Source organism: Oryx dammah, unplaced genomic scaffold (assembly GCF_014754425.2).
Source record: "Oryx dammah isolate SB20612 unplaced genomic scaffold, SCBI_Odam_1.1 HiC_scaffold_2, whole genome shotgun sequence".
NCBI lineage: Eukaryota > Metazoa > Chordata > Mammalia > Artiodactyla > Bovidae > Oryx > Oryx dammah.
The window spans coordinates 65,281,210-65,301,137 of NW_024070186.1; the positions used below are offsets into that span (position 1 = coordinate 65,281,210).

General features: G+C 38.0%; 1 protein-coding gene across 2 annotated transcripts in view; it reads left to right on the top strand.

The window, feature by feature from the left end:
• The window catches only part of NAALADL2 (N-acetylated alpha-linked acidic dipeptidase like 2), a 1,592,461-nt gene that overhangs the window by 1,256,954 nt on the left and 315,579 nt on the right, over positions 1-19,928 (top strand). For both annotated transcript variants that reach the window (XM_040249092.1, XM_040249084.1), the window contains one exon: positions 16,629-16,775. In XM_040249092.1, the coding sequence (XP_040105026.1) occupies positions 16,629-16,775 (147 nt within the window). The remainder of the gene's footprint in view (positions 1-16,628; positions 16,776-19,928) is intronic.

The following is a 19,928-nucleotide window of genomic DNA, read 5'->3' on the forward strand; positions in this document are numbered from 1 at the left end:
CCCTTCATTCTTTCTGGAGTTATTTCTCCACTGATCTCCAGTAGCATGTTGGGCACCTACTGACCTGGGGAGTTCCTCTTTCATTATCCTATCATTTTGCCTTTTCATACTGTTCCTGGGGTTCTCAAGGCAAGAATACTGAAGTGGCTTGCCATTCCTTTCTCCAGTGGACCAGGCTCTGTCAGACCTCTCCACCATGACCTGCCGGTTTTGGGTTGCCCAGCAGGAATGGCTTGGTTTCATTGAGTTGGACAAGGCTGTGGTCCTACTGTGATTAGATTGACTAGTTTTCTGTGAGTATGGTTTCAGTGTGTCTGCCCTCTGTTGCCCTCTTGCAACACCTACCATCTTACTTTGGTTACTCTTACCTTGGGCGTGGGGTATCTCTCCACGGCTGCTCCAGCAAAGCACAGCCGCTGATCCTTTCCTTGGATGAGGGGTATCTCCTCACTGCTGCCCTTCCTGATCTTCAACGTGGGATACCTCCTCTAGGCCCTCCTGCGCCCGCACAGCCACCGCTCCTTGGTGGGGTTGCTCTTCCCGGCTGCTGCCCCTGGCCTCGGACGCGGGGTGGCTCCTTCTGGCCCCCGCCCCTGACCTCAGACGTGGGGTAGCTCCTCTCAGCCGCACTAAGTGCGCTGGTCGCAGCTGCCTGCACTTAGTGCGCCGGTTGCAGCCGCCTAAATAGTCATTTGTGTGCTTTTTGTGTCTATCTACAAAATGTCAACTCCAATACACTGTCTTCTCTCTAGTCTCCATTTCTAAGTGCTTTTAGTTTCAGATGTGGGGAAGAGGGAGTTTTCAAGGTGAATTTTGAAAGCTGACTTCTTTGGAATCACAGCATTGGGATTAGAAAATTGAGAATTAAGTATTATGCTTTTAAAGTATTTTTTCTTTCATAGACTTATCTTGATCCAATTTATATTTTAATAAAAACTACTACAAGTTTATGTAAACTATAACCACAAGAACAATTTCTGTCATTATTTATTGTTAAGAATTATTCTTTAAGAAAATAAAGAGTTTTGTTAAGGGAAAATTTAAGAAAATTTAAAATGCTTAATAAAAAATACTTGATACTGAATGAAAAAATAGTAATAATATCCTATCATTTCTCAGATATAGAAAATCATGTTTTACATAGCCTTACCTCAAGTAAAAAAGCCTTTCATTGTTTGAAATATCAAAAGGGGAATATACTTTATAATATTTAATATTTGTAAAACATTTCACATGGAAAAATTAAGCAATAAAAATCCTACTACATCACATGAACTAACTCATAAAATTCAAATAAATTAACTTGAATTGGGAAAAGAAAACAAATAGTATGTAAAAAGCCTTCTTTAAAACCAAAATCCACCAAAGTTCATTAGGAAAAAGTGAATTAAATGATTGTGAAAAGACTTAACTTTCTAAATATAAGCAATCCACATCTTAGAAAGCAGGAGAAAGTACAGTTTTAAGTAGATTTGGTAGGGGCGAGATTGCCAAAAATATAGGATATGTGGGCATTTGTCTGTTACTTTTATAGTCATGATAATTCATAATGGTAATAATTATGTACCAAGTACTTTTGATGGACTAGGTGCTGAATGATTTGCATGCATTATTTAATGTACTCCTATCAACCACTTTACAAAATACACATATTCCTTTCTTACATTTGAGAAATTCAAAGCATCAGGAAGTAAGTAACTGCTCTAAAGTCATACTGCTGAAGAGTCATACTTTAAAATGGAGTGTTTTTTAAAGGAGAATGCAAAATTGCCTCTCTACGTACAATGTATTTATGGGTCATGTTTTGTTCATTCTTTAGTATGTATCTCAAGTACCTACTCAACACAATGTACTTTGTGATATTAGCACATACTTATTGATTTCCTCCAGGAGCTAATAGGATATATTGTTTACTTGAAAGCAAATTTTGCCCATCAAGGGATTAAGAGATAGAATGTGCTGCAATGTAAGTGTGACTTATGGAATTACCTGAAGTCAGCCTCAAACTTCTTGCAGCATCTTTGGCATTCTGTGTCCAATAATTTTCAGGTCCAAACCTAGGCTAAGCCAGATGGTGTTTGTGTAGCTCTTTTGTTTTCCCTTATGGTTCTATCCCATTGGGAAAGGTTGATATGACAGGATTGACTTTATTTTTACTCATTTTACTGTGCTGATCAATATGGGATCGACAGAAAGATGGGCTAAACAAATTCTATGCCTTCAAGAAAGCATGTAGAAGGGGCAGAAAAAAATACAAAGAAGAATTAAATTAAAACAGTGATATAAGTATAAGACTTCCTGGTACATGCTGACCAAAACAATGGGTCTATGTATGGTGCAAAGAAAGTTCACATATAGGGATGGGCCTGGAGGTGACAGTCATGGGGGGGTGTCTGGGTGCCCTGTGGTCAGTGCTCCTTAGACACATAGTGGCTACTCTCTGCTGGACTTATTCTAGCAAAAGCATCCCTAGGCTAGCAGATATTTTGGCCCAGGGCTTAAAGGTTATGCCATGATGTTGCCCTCCTCAGTGTGAGACATAGTACTGCTGATGGTATTCTTTCCTTTTCCTGATTTCTCACACTCAGCACTTCACTTGCTTGAAATGGTAATATGTGATGGTTTGCCACCAAAATCCTTTTGCCCTCCTGCTTGCCAAGTCTGCATTTTTCAGCGTTTTCTCCCTGTGTCCTCCTAAAATTAAATGAATTACCGCTAAAAAACCAGAAAGCACCCTCCTGACTTACAGCTGCCCCGTAACCCTGGTCATAGAGAGGATTGCAAACTTTCTCTGGCTGTCTACTGAATGATGCTAAATATATGCAGAGTATTTCCAACTGTTTTCTTGCTTTTGGCTGTACATTTTTGAAATGTCAGGTTTTTTTTTTTTTTTTGAGTAAAGTTGCTAAATTGTTTCATCTGTGGATAATTTTGTTTAAATATTTCATTAAAAATATTTGCAGCCTGAGACAGTTAATGTTGAATTGAAAACTGGTTAGGTTTTTCAGTTATTTTTTTTTTTAATGTCTGGCAGCTGGAATATATCACTAAAATGCTGACATTGGATTATTTAAAACAGCATTGCCTGTAAGGCTAGGAGAAGCTATTTAAGACAAACCTCAAGAAGGCTGGTGAAATAATAGCTGAAGTTATGTTATGTCAGCCAATTCCTCAGCATAGAACAGCACTGTGAAGCCAGAATTGTTATCCTTCACTGTGACATAAAATCTATATTTTGATCCTTTTGGTCATTAATAGCCCTATAGGAATTGTACCCAAGAGGAGTGTGCTTTCATCCAGTGTGTTGGCCAAAGGTCAATTTGGATGGTTCTGCTTTACCTTTTCAATATGCACACAGTTTCATTTAGATATAATCAGAGTACCATTTTTGAAAGAACTCTGAGGTTGTCATTCTATATATAGTTTGTATTTCATGAAGAAATAGGCTTAGCTATTGCAGTGACCATCTGCAAACATATTACAGAAATTCCAAAGTGACTAAGGGATCTATGGAGTCTTTTAATCTGATACCTTTAAGTTGTTGTTTCTCTTAAACTGAAAAGTGATTTTAATTTAGTTGATTAGTCAACAGGCCACCAGCATTTTATGTACAGATTCTGTATTCCTTCCTTATTGACCTAGTTAAGCTGGAGGGAAAAGACACTGGACAGGAGATGGGAGTAAGTGGGGGAGGGAGGTAACAAAAACTAAGTTAGAAATCACTGAATGTTGTTCCATTTGCTATCCTTACATCTTTAGAGAATAGCAAAGCTTTTAGTCCACAATATGGGATAATATTTATTTTACCCATTTCACAGGGTTTTGCTATAATGTGTCTGTTTGTAAATGACAAATCCTTCTGTAAATGTCTCCTTGTAATAAGTGAGATGGTCTGTCTTTAACATTTTGATCATTGTTTGATATGTGTCTAGAAAATATAAATACACACAAACTATGTAAGCAAGAATTGTCCTTAAGGAAATCATAATTATTAAATGAATGGAGTTTTTTTTCTGTTTTCCCTGCTGTCTTTTGTCTCTCTTTTCTCTCCCAGCATCCTCTTGGTTATTTAGAATGCCTACTTTGGTGACCCCTACCCCATCAAGGGCCTCATATTTTTGTATCTATTCCCAAATCCTCTATATTTGAACCTTTTCTTCCCTATTAAACAGAAATGGCAGTTACTGTCATTTATCTCCTCCCCAATGCTTCATACATTTTTGATAATCCTAAATTGACCTTCTTATATTAAATGGTTGCCAGCAATACAACTCTAAATATCCCATCTTTCTAGGCATGGAGATTCTATAAAATGTTAAGCTGCCTATTAGCAGTTTCTTTCTTTCTTATACTGTTTTAAATGATATTTCTTACAATCAAGGGAATCTTAGAATTGGGAACATAGAATATAAGTTCAGAGGGGATTTGGAACATATAATTTGGGCAGGGGTCAGATGATTCAATCACAGATTGAAAATTCAGAAGTTATAAACAGGTAGACAATGAAAAGTCTTTCTCCTAAGCCTGTTTGTCCCACCAGCACCTCTCCCCAGAGGCAAATATTATTTGCATACGCAGTTGTCCCTCAGCATCTGCAGGGATTGATTCATGACAGCCTCCCCATCCTCATCCCATACCAAAATCTGAGGATACTCAAATCCCTTATATGAAATGGCAAAGTACATCCACAGGTACAGAGGGTCAGCTGAAATAGAGCATATACATACACTTCTTTAAAATTTAACTTTCAGAAAGAAAACACAAATGGAAATGGCATATAATCTTCTTTTAATCTTTTTATTAAGAATGTAAAATTTATCTCAGAGATTGTTTTATCCATTTGCAAAAGTACCTTCATTTCCTCAAGGCAGCATGTTTTTCCTTTAAATAAATCTAATATCATTTATTTGGGCTTCCCTGGTGGCTCAGAGGTTAAAGCATCTGCCTGCAATGAGGGAGACCTAGGTTTGATCCCTGGGTCAGGAAGATCTCCTGGAGAAGGAAATGGCACCCCACTCCAGTACTCTTGCCTGGAGAATCCCATGGACGGAGGAGCCTGGTGGGCTATAGTCCATGGGGTCACAAAGAGTCGGACACATGAAATTTGTCTTAGTTTTTTCTTCAGCAATATATGAGGCACTAGAATTCCCACATCCTCTCCAGTGCAATCTATAATCAAACTTGCCAAAGTTTTCTGTAAAGTAATTATAAGACACTCTTTATATGTATTTTATATATAAAAGCCATTTATAATTATTTATTCCTATGACATGTGAGTTAATATTCATTGCCTTTTTTTTTTTTTTACTTTTCAGTCTTTTTTCTTTATCCATTACAGACATTAACCATTTGCCTGTAGAATAAATTGTAACTATTTTCCTTCTACATTTTCAATTATTCCTGTTTATGGTAATTTTTGTCATGCAGAAAAGTTACAATTTTATGTAGTTGGACTAGTAAATCTTTTTTGTCTTTTGATTTTGTCTTTTGTATTCTAATAAGATTATTAAAATTATCTTCTACTGTTTATGGTTCTACCTTTTTAGAGAACCATTCTACTTATGGTTCTAACTTATTGTTCTACTTCCCTGGTGGCTCAGATGGTAAAGTGTCTGCCTGCAGTGCGGGAGACTTGGGTTCAATCCCTGGGTCGGGAAGATCCCCTGGAGAAGGAAATGTCAACCCACCCCAGTACTCTTGCCTGGAAAATTCCATGGACAGAGAAGCCTTGTAGGCTACAGTCCATGGGGTTGCAAAGAGTCGGACACGACTGAGTGACTTCACTCTTCACTCGCTTTTATTGTTTAGATTCTTATATTTAAAAAATGGGTTCATCTGGAATGTATTGCAATATAAGATAGCATAGAGTAGATACTATTTTATTAATTGAGATTTTTAAAATTTATTTCTTTGGCCACCTTGGGTAATCTTATTTGTGACCTTCATGATCTTTCATCACAGTGCACAGATTCTCTAGTCATCTTGTGGGCTCAGTAGTTGTGACATGTGTGCTCCAGAGGGTGCAGGCTTCAGTAGTTGAAGCAAGCCAGCTTTCTAGTCATAGTCCACCAGTTTATTTACTACAGGGATGTAGGATCTTAATTCCCCCAGGGATCGAACGCACATCCCCTGCATTGCAGGGCAGATTCTCAACCACTGGACCATGAGTGAAGTCTATTGGCGGAGATCTTTATTTAAACCCAACAAAGTGGCTGAAGTGTTGATATCTTATAGTTTTAAAAACAACATACTTGTTTTTATTGCATCAAAAAGCCTTAAATGGAGAGAAATAGGTCTTCTGCCTTATGTGTCTCTTGATCAGGGACCTGAAGTTGGTCAGGGAAGTGGAAGGAGAAAAGAAATAGAGTTTGGCATGGATGAGGATATAAGTTAGAAGTTACACTAAAAACAAGGACAAATGTCTTTATTCTTTTCCATTTGCACCGTTACAGAGTGATCTTTAACCCACTCCAGTGTTCTTGCCTGGAGAATCCCAGGGACGGGAGAGCCTAGTGGGCTGCCGTCTATGGGGTCACACAGAGTTGGACGCGACTGAAGTGACTTGGAAGCAGCAGAGTGATCTTTAAAGCATTCATTAGTTCATAAATATATTTTAAATACAGTTTGAATTATTTCAAATGTAAAGTTATATTTTTCTACATTCAATAACAAGATTGTGGCTTAAAAATCTAACAGAATGTGGTTTAAAAATCTAACAGAATTAGAGTGTGTTTTTCAGTTTGTCAATTCTACTTGAGTATACTAAGAAATAGTAATCATTCACATTTTAAGACTGAAAATACTTTGTTAACACCATGGGAGTAGCTTTTAAAATCTTTGTAGAAACCTTGAGATATGGGAGATTTTCAAAGTTCCATTTTATGAGTTTAAAATTGCCATTTTAAAGTAAAAAGCTATTTTTCCCCTACTCAATTTAACATATTTAAAAGGCATGTCAATGTATCTATTGATTTTTTAAAAATGGGTTTGCCATCTTGAAAGTATATTTTATGTATAAAGAACTCAATATCAGATGCTGATGTTAAGAATAACTTAAGTTTCTAGTTTAAAATACTAAAGAAAGTAGTAAACATAACTTCTTGTTTCCTCTCAAAGATTATTAGAGCAATTCTGTAATTCATTATTAAGAATTACTTCCTAAATAGCAACTTAACATACTGGCATAAAAATACAAGCTAAATAAATAAATAACACATGATACACACAATAGCTAAGCATTGAAGGGTTGCCACAGGTACAGTTTGTTACAATTATATCCAGTAATTGAATATGACTTAAAACAAAAATCTTAGAATCCTAGGAAGAAAAAATTTAAGGTTAATATATTAATGTTAATACATTAATATTTGTATTAATACATTAATATAAACATGATAGAGAGGAAAAAGCTTACATTTGGAGTGAGAAGGCCTGGAATCAAATCCTGCTTCTGTTGATTTGTTGTTGTTAGTCATTAAGTCGTGTCTGACTCTTGCAACCCCATGGACTGCAAAACACCAGTCTTCCCTGTCCTTCACTATCTCCCAGAGTTTGTGCAGTCATGTCCATTGAGTTAGTGATGCCATCCAACCAATCTCATCCTCTGTTGATCCCTTTTCCTCCTACCTTCAATCTTTGCCAGTAACAGGGTCTTTTCCATTGAGTCAGCTCTCCATATCAGGTGGTCAAAGTGTTGGAGCCTCAGCTTCAGCATCAGTTCTTCCAATGAATATTCAGGGTTAATTTCCTTTAGAACTGATTGGTTTGATCTCCTTGCAGTTCAAGGGACTCTCAAAAGTCTTCTCTAGCACCACTGTTTGAAAGCATCAATTCTTCAGTGTTCACCCTTCTTTTTATGGCCCAACTCTCACATCTGTACATAACTACCAGAAAAACCATAGCTTTGACTCTATGGACCTTTGTCAGCAAAATGATGTATTTGCTTTTTAATATGTTGTCTAGGTTTATCATAGCTTTCCTTCCAAGGGGCAAGTGTCTTTTAATTTTATGGCTGCAGTCATCATGCACAATGGTTTTGGAGCCCAAGATCTGTTGATTTAGAAGCCTCAATTTTCTAATTTGTAAGATGAAACTGTTTTGCAAGGATATATCTCCCCTATGGGACAGTTTGAGAGGCTGGCAAGTCCTATATAGACTCATTCTCAGAAATAATATTATAAAATGCTTAGATTTAAATACACAGGATGACAAAAGAAACAAATTGTATCAAAGTGCACTTAACTAAATATGAAAGTCGCTTAGTTGTTTCCGACTCTCTGTGACCCCATGGACTGCAGCCTACCAGGCTCCTCTGTCCATGGGATTTTCCAGGTAATAGTACTGGAGTGGATTGCCATTTCCTTCCCCAGGGGATCTTCCCAACCCAGGGATCAAACCCGAGTCTCCCGCATTGTAGACAGACGCTTTACTGTCTGAGCCACCAGGGAAGTCCTTTAGTATTATACAAAGATTTAAAAATTAAGACACGTTAAATATCAAAATTCAGCAAACTATCTCATAACTTTCTTCTTTGAAAATTAGTGGTGAGCTTATACAACAACTGAAATGTGAAATGAAAATGCCTGATTTCGTTTAGGTCACAAAGTCACAGATAATGCTAATACTATTGGTATTATGGTATCATCACATTTGAATGAAATATTAAATTTCAGTTAGAATTAAGTGAATATAAAAATGCTTTTTTTCTGGTCCATTAGTTTCATTGATCTAAATTCTTTCTGTGGAGCTCAGGATAATCACCTTGGAGCTTTAGGATTTTTAGATTCTTTCCAATTTCAAAATGTAGTCCTTTCTCTATGATTTCTCACCTGTTTGTGTGTTCACATTACCTGGGATCATGTTTATAAATTCTGAAGTTAAAAAATAACAAAATTGTGTGAAACCACTTTCAGTTGCTCAGAAAACAACAAAATGTTCTTCTCAGTATGATTAAAGTTTAATTTTTCACTGGTTCTGATTGAAATTTCTTATGCAAATAGGTGATCTAAGAGTGTCCATATAAATCAGAGTTCTCCAGGGTCCCAAGAGCTGCATTTGGCCAGTTGGAGACCCAGGAGAACTGCTGGTGTAAGTTCTGGCCCAAATACCAGGAGACTTGAGACCCAAGAAGAACTGATGTTTCAGCCGAATACAGAAAAAGAAAAGATTGATGTCCCACTTCAAGGCAGTCAGGCAGGAGGAGTTCTTCCTTACTGGTGGGAAGGTCTGCTTTTTGTTCTATTTAGACCTTAAATTGATTAAATTAGGCCCATCCACATTAGGGAGGGCGATCTGCTTTAATCAATCTACCAATTCAAATGAAAATTTCATCTAAAATCACCCTTAAAGGCATTCCCAGAATAATATTGAGCAAATATCTGGGCACCTCATGTCCTAGACAAGTTAGCACATAAAATTAACCATCCTAGTGCCTATAAAAAAATCATTTTTAAAATATCACAGACATCATTATCACAGTTTGAACATTTTTATACTGTGTGACAGTCAGAATGATAAGTTGCTTCTGCCCAATTAAAATTACAAAATAATGCTGAATGAATATAAAGTGACTTAATTTTATTATAATATGTAGAATGCAGTACTTTAATTTTGAATGTAATGCTTTTTTTGCTTTTTGAGTAAGTGGTCATCTTAGATTTCTTAACTATGTAGGGTGAGTATGTAAGCAAGGGAAAGCAGAAATAAAATGTTTGAATTATTAAACATATTTTCAAATACTATAGACACCTGTCAATGTGTCTTGGTATTGCTAATGCAAATGTTGACTTAATGTCTTTATAGCTCACTTATATAATAATTTACTAAGAAGTTATTCCTTTCAGCTTAAAAGTATACTTGCAAAGAGCTTACTGATTTAGAATTGAGTTTATGATTTCATTTCAGGTCTTCAACAGACTAGTGATAGAAAGTTAAATGTGACATAATCATGGCTTTTGTCTGAACTTGCTTATTTAATAAACTGGAATAAACATGTCTGGTATCAAACATTAAGTGTGAAACATTTTGAACTCCTTGAATGAAATACTTAATTTGTATTTATTCAGCCTTGTAAATAAATTTTAAAAAATTATTGATCTGTACAAATGTGTTACCAATCTTCTCTCACTTGTGGTGGCTAACTTCTAGAAAAGTGAAAAAAATAAATTTTCTAATTCCCTCTCAGATAATAGTACTTTTAGAGGTTGAGCAGATCAGCATCTGTTACCCGACATGGATCCATTACAATCCACTTCACTGCTGTGAGGGAAAACAATTTATATTAAATTAGAATACAGATTTAGGATCAACTCAGGTCTGTGAGTTTGGCCTAGAATTTAAAGTAGTGAATAATAAAAAGATTTAGAGGATAGGTTTTGTAGGCCAGGAATGTTTTCCTCTTAAGGGAAATCTCTGGGTGATCCAATCTGAAAATTGGGTTCTTTTTAACCCTATTTTAACTAACCCTGAAAGTAGTTAGGAACAAAAGAACAAAATAAGCATAGGTTTGAGGATCCTATAGTTCTGTGTCTTGTCCCTGGTTAAATCATAAGAGAGTGGGTGGTAGAAAATAAGGTACTAGGGGAGACAGAAGGAGAGACAGAAGCACTGGCCAGATAAGCTCTCCACAAGATCTTACGGGGAAACTCAGAAGGTAAAGGATAGGCCCCAGGAAGGCTCCTTAGGGAATTCTGTGTCACCCCTGATCTTCCAAACTTGGGTTGATTTTCTTGAATCTTTGACTCTTCATTTGGGCTTCACTTTGACAGGAGACTCAATAGTCCAATGCCTTCAGCTATAGGGCCCAGCTACACCTTGGGCTGTGCAAGCCTATTATTCTGCACTCTGTTCTCCCTACCTAAATAGTCCATATTAGTACCAGAGATGTGGTTTAAGAGATCTTAATGGTCAAAACATAATTTAAAAACAATTCTGATAATATTCACCCCATTGACATCTTAGAGTTGGTTTACAAGAGTTTATGTGACAGAGGTGGCAATCCAACTTTTAGGTAAAAGATGTCAACTTCTCAATAGACGAGTGAAGCGAGGCAAGCCAGCGTAGGGGAAAGGATTCAGAAGTATCTTAGGAAATGTGATCCTGAAGGCTGGGTATTACTTGTTTTATTTGCCTGAAAAACACAAAACATGAAAGCAATGATGTAGCTAGAAGAGATCATAGAAATAGACTGACTGCAATGAAAATATTAAAGCTATGCAATAGGATTCAGTTCAGTTCAGTCTCTCAGTCATGTCCGACTCTGCGACCCCATGAATCGCAGCACGCCAGGCCTCCCTGTCCATCACCAACTACCAGAGTTCACTCAGACTCATGGCCATCGAGTCAGTTATGCCATCCAGCCATCTCATCCTCTGTTGTCCCCTTCTCCTCGTGCCCTCAACCCCTCCCAGCATCAGAGTCTTTTCCAGTGAGTCAACTCTTCGCATGAGATGGCCAAAGTACTGGAGTTTCAGCTTCAGCATCATTCCCTCCAAAGAAATCCCAGGGATGAACTTCAGAATGGACTGGTTGGATCTCCTTGCAGTCCCAGGGACTCTCAGGAGTCTTCTCGAACACCCCAGTTCAAAAGCATCAATTCTTCGGTGCTCAGCTTTCCTCACAGTCCAACTCTCACATCCATACGTGACTATGGGAAAAACCATAGCCTTGACTAGATGGACCTTTGTTGGCAAAGTAATGTTTCTGCTTTTCAATATGCTATCTAGGTTGCTCATAACTTTCCTTCCAAGGAGTAAGCATCTTCTAATTTCATGGCTGCAATCACCATCTGCAGTGATTTTGGAACCCCAAAAAATAAAGTCTGACACTGTTTCCACTATTTCCCCATCTATTTCCCATGAAGTGATAGGACTGGATGCCATGATCTTCGTTTTCTGAATGTTGAGCTTTAAGCCAACTTTTTCACTCTCCTCTTTCACTTTCATCAAGAGGCTTTTTAGTTCCTCTTCACTTTCTGCCATAAGGGTGCTGTCATCTGCATATCTGAGGTTATTGATATTTTTCCCGGCAATCTTGATTCCAGCTTGTGCTTCTTCCAGTCCAGCATTTCTCATGATGTACTCTGCATACAAGTTAAATAAGCAGGGTGACATTATACAGCCTTGACGTACTCCTTTTCCTATTTGGAACCAGTTTGTTGTTCCATGTCCAGTTCTAACTGTTGCTTCCTGACCTGCATACAGATTCCTCAAGAGGCAGGTTAAGTGGTCTGGTATTCCCATCTCTTTCAGAATTTTCCACAGTTTATTGTGATCCACACAGTCAAAGGCTTTGGCATAGTCAATAAAGCAGAAATAGATGTTTTTCTGGAACTCTCTTGCTTTTTCCATGATCCAGCAGATGTTGGCAATTTGATCTCTGGTTCCTCTGCCTTTTCTAAAACCAGCTTAAACATCTGGAAGTTCACGGTTCACGTATTGCTGAAGGCTGGCTTGGAGAATTTTGAGCATTACTTTACTAGCGTGTAAGATGAGTACAATTGTGTGGTAGTTTGAGCATTCTTTGGCATTGCCTTTCTTTGGGATTGGAATGAAAACTGACCTTTTCCAATTCTGTAGCCACTGCTGAGTTTTCCAAATTTGCTGGCATATTGAGTGCAGCACTTTCACAGCATCGTCTTTCAGGATTTGAAATAGCTCCACTGGAATTCCATCATCTCCACTAGCTTTGTTCGTAGTGATGCTGTCTAAGGCCCACTTGATTTCACATTTCAGGATGTCTGGCTGTAGGTGAGTGATCACACCATTGTGATTATCTAGATCGTGAAGATCTTTTTTGTATAGTTCTTGGAAAAAACATAAAGACTACAGAATCTGTTCTGGTTTGGGGATGAATGCTTGGGTTCAGTAAAAGACTGAGGCAAAACAAGAATTATGCTTCAAGTAACTGTTTGATAAAACAAAGGATGTAAGCATTGGTTGGAGTTGATCATTTCTCCCATTTTAGGAACTTGCATATATGGGAAATTATTACTTTTTGTGAGATGGAAACTATAACAATGATAACTGAGTGAAAGTGATATCAACATTTAAAACCACTATAATTTTTAAACTTTAATTAAAAACAATTTTTACAGATAGCTCATAGAACTGAAAAATGTCAGTTTTTATCCATGCCTGTTGAGAAAAAATTCTGTCTAAGGAGCATGGATGATGTTTAGAGTGAATGTAAGAATTATGTATACAAAATGAAACAAAGAGCAAACCTATATTTTCATTGATGATGAATAGGGTACATGTACTATCTCAAAGAGATGTAGATGTTGCTGCAGAAAGGGAAGGTAGATCACTTAAAAACTAAATCTCAATTTTATTGGCTAGAGTCTGGAAAGAGACTAGATTCCATCAAAACCTATTAATAACATAAAAGGGTGCAACAACCTAGGTTTCACAAATTCAAATGCCCTCACTTACCACGCAGTACACTTGAATGAGTGAAGCAGCCAAACTGTAAGACACGAGTCATGAGACACTGCTGAGTGTCTTGACCACTCAGTGCAATCAAATTCAATTAGAAAAAAGTCTATTCTGGTGCAACAATTACCTTCATAGTTACCTGGATCTCTCAGATATACTTGGGATTTCTTACATGATGTTAAGTGGTCTCTTTGCTTTTCATGTTCCAGTACTTAAGGGTAGCTCTTCTTTAGATATTCCTTAAAGTCTCCCAGTTGGTATTAAACCTCTAGGGGTCTTGGCCCCACGAGTATATGAAGGAGTGAAAGAGGGTTCATTTTCTTTTCAGAAAACTAAGCTTTTAAAGGAAAGAATTGGTGTGTGTGTGTGTGTGGTGGGAAGGTCACCATAAAAAGCATTAGGTTTCTCATTACACTCTATACTAGAACACTCATTATTTTTTATTTCCAAAGTACTTAGTTACCTAGTGCTTAGTGGTTAGCTGTTTTGCTCAGTTGTGTCCAATTCTCTGTAGCCTCCAGGCTCCTGTGGTTCCCCAAAAATTGCATGGGATTTTTGAGGCAAGAATACTGGAGTGGGTTGCCATTTCCTACTGCAGCGGGATCTTCCCAACCCAGGGATGGAACCTGCCTCTCTCAGTTCTCATGTATTGGCAGGTGGATTCTTCACCACTAGCACCACCTGGTGCTATCTAATTACCCAAGATATTTGTAAATGAAGTGAATCTGAAACCTTGCCTAGTTTATAAATCCTTACACCAACTTTCCTTTTTAACTGATTTAAACTTTGTTGCAAATATCTTTCTTTTTTGATATCTATTTATTTTTCATTTATTAGTTTATAATATTGGTTTGATTTCTGTCATATATTAACATGAATTAACCATAGGTGGACATATGAACCCTCCCTGTATTAGTACCTCAAAAAAATAGATAAGTATTGAAACATTATATGTTTGAAGGATCTAGCACTGTAGCTGAAAAAAGTTGGAATAACTCAGTTTCTGAATATTAAAATACATATTTCTAAATCTTTTGATAGGTTATATTTAAGAGTGTTTCTGAAATTATATCATGCCAAAGAAACATAGGAAGGGATTTAAGAGTCTCTGTGCTGATTCAATGGCAAATTTGTACCGAATACATACTTTTTGCCTCATATATGTGATATTCTCACACTGTCGTCTCACTCCCCTCATGATTCCTGGTGAAGAGGCTGGTATTCTTCCACATTTCATACTTGAGACAATAGCATCACAGAAATATTCTATATTTTTGAAGAAGACATTTTAAATATTAATAATAGTTACAGAAACCCTTATTTAACTGAATTTTGATTTTTTTGTTTTATTTTTGTAAAGTTATTGTCATTTTTTTACATGCTAGAAAACTCTTAGTTTAAGAAACAATAGTCCACCATTTTTTATTTCCCTAGAGGTTGCACTCAGCTTTGTGGTTCTCTTTAGTTTGGGTATTTGGCAAATACTCATAAGACATGTGGAGAAGACAATGGCACCCCACTCCAGTACTCTTGCCTGGAAAATCCCATGGACAGAGGAGCCTAGTGGGCTGCAGTCCATGAGGTCGCTAAGCGACTGAGCGACTTCACTTTCACTTTTCACTTTCATGCATTGGAGAAGGAAATGGCAACCCACTCCAGTGTTCTTGCCTGGAGAATCCCAGGGACAGAGGAGCCTGGTGGGCTGCCATCTATGGGGTCGCACAGAGTCAGACACGACTGAAGTGAGTTAGCATAAGACATGTGGGGATGAGTTTTGAATAAGAAATGGAGGAACTTTATTTTCTGTGGTTTTCAAGAAAACCACTTTAAGAATAGAATTATATTCTATCTGATGCTTTTGAACTGTGGTGTTGGAGAAGACTCTTGAGAGTCCCTTGGACTGCAAGGAGATCCAACCAGTCCATCCTAAAGGAGATCAGTCCTGGGTATTCATTGGAGAGACTGATGTTGAATCTCAAACTCCAATACATTGGCCACCTGATGCAGAGAGCTGACTCATTTGAAAAGGCCCTGATGTTGGGAAAGATTGAGGGCAGGAGGAGAAGGGGACGACAGAGGATAAGATGGTTGGATGGCATCACCGACACAATGGACATGGGTTTGGGTAAACTCCGGGAGTTGGTGATGGACAGGGAGGCCTGGCGTGCTGCGGTTCATGGCGTCGCAGAGTCGGACACGACTGAGTGACTGAACTGAACTGAAACCATCCTTTTTATTTGTGGGAAAACTTTATTAAAAAGACAAAATTAAACCTTTGAGGGACTCTACATTCTCTTTTAATGAGTCATTAAAGTTTATAATAAATCTATTCCCAGGTAAAAAATGAAAGTTAGTCAGTGCTGTCCAATTATTTGCCATCTCATGGTAGTAGCCTGCCAGGCTCCTCTGACCATGGAATTCTCTAGGCAAGAATATCGGAGTGGGTAGCCATTCCCTTCCCCAGGAGATCTTCCTAATCCAGGGATCAAACCCAGGTATCCCACATTGCTGGCAGATTCTTTACTGTCTTAGCTACCAGGGAAGCCCAAGAGTACTGGAGTGGTTCTATCCCTTCTCCAGGGTATCTTCCTGACCCAGGAATGGAACCAGGGTCTCCTGCATTGCAGGTGATTCTTTACCAGCTGAGCTTCCAGGGAAGCCTGGCTGATGGCAGTGTACAGAATTTGGCTACCAATGCAGGAGACATCAGAGCTGTGGGTTCGATCCCTGGGTCAAGATCCTCTGGAGGAGTGCATGGCAACCCACTTCAGTATTCTTGCCTGAAGAATCCCTTCGACAGAGGAGCCTGGCAGGACAGGCCATGGGGTCTTAAAGAGTCGGACATGACTGAAATGACTTAGCAGCAACAGCATAATAAAAATGCTTTTGCAGCAACAACAACAGGCAAAGCTTGATCTAGGCCAGTGCTAAAGTCACTCTCCAGTGAGCATGAGCCTCATAGAAGAATGTTGGTACAAAGATTTCTGGACTTCGTTTTCAAAGATTCCCATTTGGGAGGGTATTGTTGTAGTCTAAGCATTTGTAGTTCATATTTCAATAAGTTCCTGGGTGTCATTGATACTGTTCATACTGGCCATTGACACTGCTCATATTGGCCCATGTTTCAAATAGCATTGGTTTAGGAATGACCTAAGAAGTATAGTGTGTGCTAACAATTTAAATTATGTTTTTCAGAAAAATAAGTTCAATTGTCCCAGAAGAGATCAGTGCCCCAAAACCAATATCAGTTCTGAGCAGATGCAGGATGATGCTGATTACTTCATCAACCATCTTGGAGTTCCCACCGTGAGGTTTACTTATGAGGACATCAGAACATTAGAGGTGAGTGCTTACAGAAATGCAAAACACACACACCATATATAGCAGACATGCAGGATTTTATTTTATCTTGGCTATTCATCTTGCTTACCAAGTAGGTTACTCTAAAAAGTGGCTTCATTTAGAAAATTATTCTTGTTGTTCAGAGGCTTTGTAAGAATATTTGAAAACATCAGCTCTTTTCAATAGTGCTGAATTCAATTTAAAAAGATTTATACTGTCATTCACATTTTCGCAGCTTGCTTCTCAACAAGAAATGTGTACTTGTTGGATTAACATCAAAACATAATTGTAATCTTCAGTATTCACAGAAACAGATGACATATGCAATAGATTCTCCTCTCCTTGCCCAAGGGAAAGTACATTTCACCTGCTGTATATTAATATGAGTCTGTGGAGTAGCTTTCCGAAGTTTGTCAATAGTTTCCTTGCCTAAAAAGATGCTATGTTTTTCTTATGAGGACGTGAAGTTTTCTCCCAAAGGATATCACAGAGGCCTGATTCACCTTAATTGTGTTCATTCTTCTGTTGGACCTTAAGCCTTTTTATCTTTCTCAGAGTTATGTCACAGGAAACTGTTGCTCTGTAGATCCAAACCTACCGAAAGATTTTTGCTTCTTTTGCAAGATTATCCCTTCTTTGCTGGGAGGTATTTGAAAGCCTCTGGGGTGCTTCTTGAAGTAATTATTTCATTAACAAAACAGTGGCTGGAAAATGAAGCCTTGTTTGTTTTTCAGTTACAGATGTTCCTAAAAAGTTCTATCTAAATTGTATTTTTATAGGCTCAGTATCAGATACACAATCTCTTAATGTCTAATAGTTTTTCACTAAAGTGATCTTTGTGTTTCTTTGCAGACCTTTACCCTCACCCTTCATTTCCTCAGTGTGTGTGTATTAGACACTCATTTTTGTCTGACTCTTTGCAACCCCATGGACTGTAGCCTATCAAGCTCCTCTGTCCATGAGATTCCCCAGGCAAGAATACTGGAGTGAATAGCTGTTCCCTTCTCCAAGGGATTTTCCCAACCCAGGGATAGAATCCTGGGCTTCTGCATTTCAGGTGGATTCTTTACCATCTGACCCACCAGTAGACACTTACAAATGATCACTAACAATTTATATTATTGGAGGGAGAAATTCCAGATGACTCCTTTTGTATATGAATTCCTGGGTAGTGGAAAAGCAATCACTGTGATTTATGCTGTTTAGAATTAAACTTTCATATGCTATTGCTATTTGAAAATGGGGTACATGTATAGAGGTATCTTTTCTCATACCAAGCCTACTATATATACTTTAATGAAATTGATGTATTAAGAAATTAACTCATATTTTAATTCTCCTAGTTGACACATTTTAACATCTTTTTATCTCCCTCCATCCCATCCCAGCCCATCCAACTCCTGTCATGTTAGCACGTTGAAAGAAAGCTTTTATTCAATATATGTTTAATTCATGCTGGTTGAGTTTAAGCCAAGAATTTAGAGAGGCAATACAGTATAGCCTTGGTAATGAGACTGTACTTGTCTTTGGGGACTTCCCTGATAGCCCAGTTGGTAAAGAATCTGCCTGCAATGCAGGAGACCGTGGTTCAATCCCTGGGTTGAAAAGCTCCCCTGGAGAAGAGAAAGGCTACCCACTCCAGTATTCTGGCTTGGAGAATTCCATGGACTGTATCGTGCATGGGGCCACAAGGAATCGGATACAACTGAGTGACTTTTGCTTTGCCTTTGGATTCAAGTTCTAGAATGATTTTAACTTTTTTAAGAACTGCTTTTTATAGATGAGGGAACCTTATTATATATACAGAATCTATAGCACCATTGTTAGTCACAAAGTTGTGTCCAACTCTTTTGAAACCCCAGGAACTGTAGCCTACCAGGCTCCTCTGTCCACAGGCTTCTCCAGGCAGGAGCACCGGAGTGGGTTGCCATTTCCTTCTCCAAGGGATCTTTTTGACTCAAAGATGGAACTCACATCTCCTGCTTGACAGGCAGATTCTTTACCGCTGAGCCACCAGGGAAGCCTCTATAGAGCCATGGTAAAGATGAAATGCTTACCATGCATGTAAGAGGCTTGGCTAACAGTAAGTATATAGAAAGGCTTCATCACCCATAGCTACCATCAGAACTATTACTATCTGACTTGCACATTATTGGGGGAGTTTCAAAACTTTTTTGATAAGACATTAGTGGGAGGGAGGGGTTTGCTAATCATTAAGAAAAGCATACTTCTAAGGCTGACTAGGTGATTTATGATGAGTTGGAAGATCTGAGGGCGTAATGGGAGGAAATTTGGAAACAGGTCCCAATGAAGTTCTCTGAGGTTGGGCGTTAGTCTCTCAGTCATGTCTGACTCTTTGCAACCCCATGGACTGTAGCCCATCAGGCTCCACTCTCCATGGAGTTCTCCAGGCAAGAATATTGGATTGGGTTGCTATTCCCTTTTCCAGGGGATCTTCCCACCCCAGGGATTGAACTTGAGTCTCCCACCTTACAGGCAGATTCTTTACCATCCGAGCCACCAGGGAAGCCCAAATTCTCTGAAGGTATGATTATAATGTGAAACTCCCCAGGATGACTCTTGGGCTACATGGGGTGGCAGATGAGTCCGACAGGATTTAGTGACTAAACAACAAAAACCTCAGGCTAAAGTTTATCCCCTAGAACTGGATTACTCTGAATCAGTTTTTCAGATTATATACAGAATGTCTAACTCCCATCATCAAAATATTTTCTACTGTATTTTTCTCCAAAAAAAGTAATTAAAAGAAAATCTGTGTTTTATAACTAATGATCTTATTTATATTGCTTTTAGTGTGGGAAAAAAAAATTAATAGATTTGTCCCTTACAAAATGTAAAAGCTTGAGATGAGACAATTTTGTATGGTGAACTGTCCAAAGAACAGACAATAGCCTTTGCTTTCTGTGTTAACCTATAATAAATATTTGTATGCAGTTATTAAGAGGAATTATAAACATTGAAAGACTTTATCCATGCTTTAAAGAATATTTATCCTATGTCAATTAGTAAAAGCAGATAAGGAAATTAGAGCTTTTCCCATGCAATGAAGATAAAATATATATTATGTTTATATATTGCATAATATACTATATGTGTAATATAATATGTAATGTCTACCACTTATTGAATACT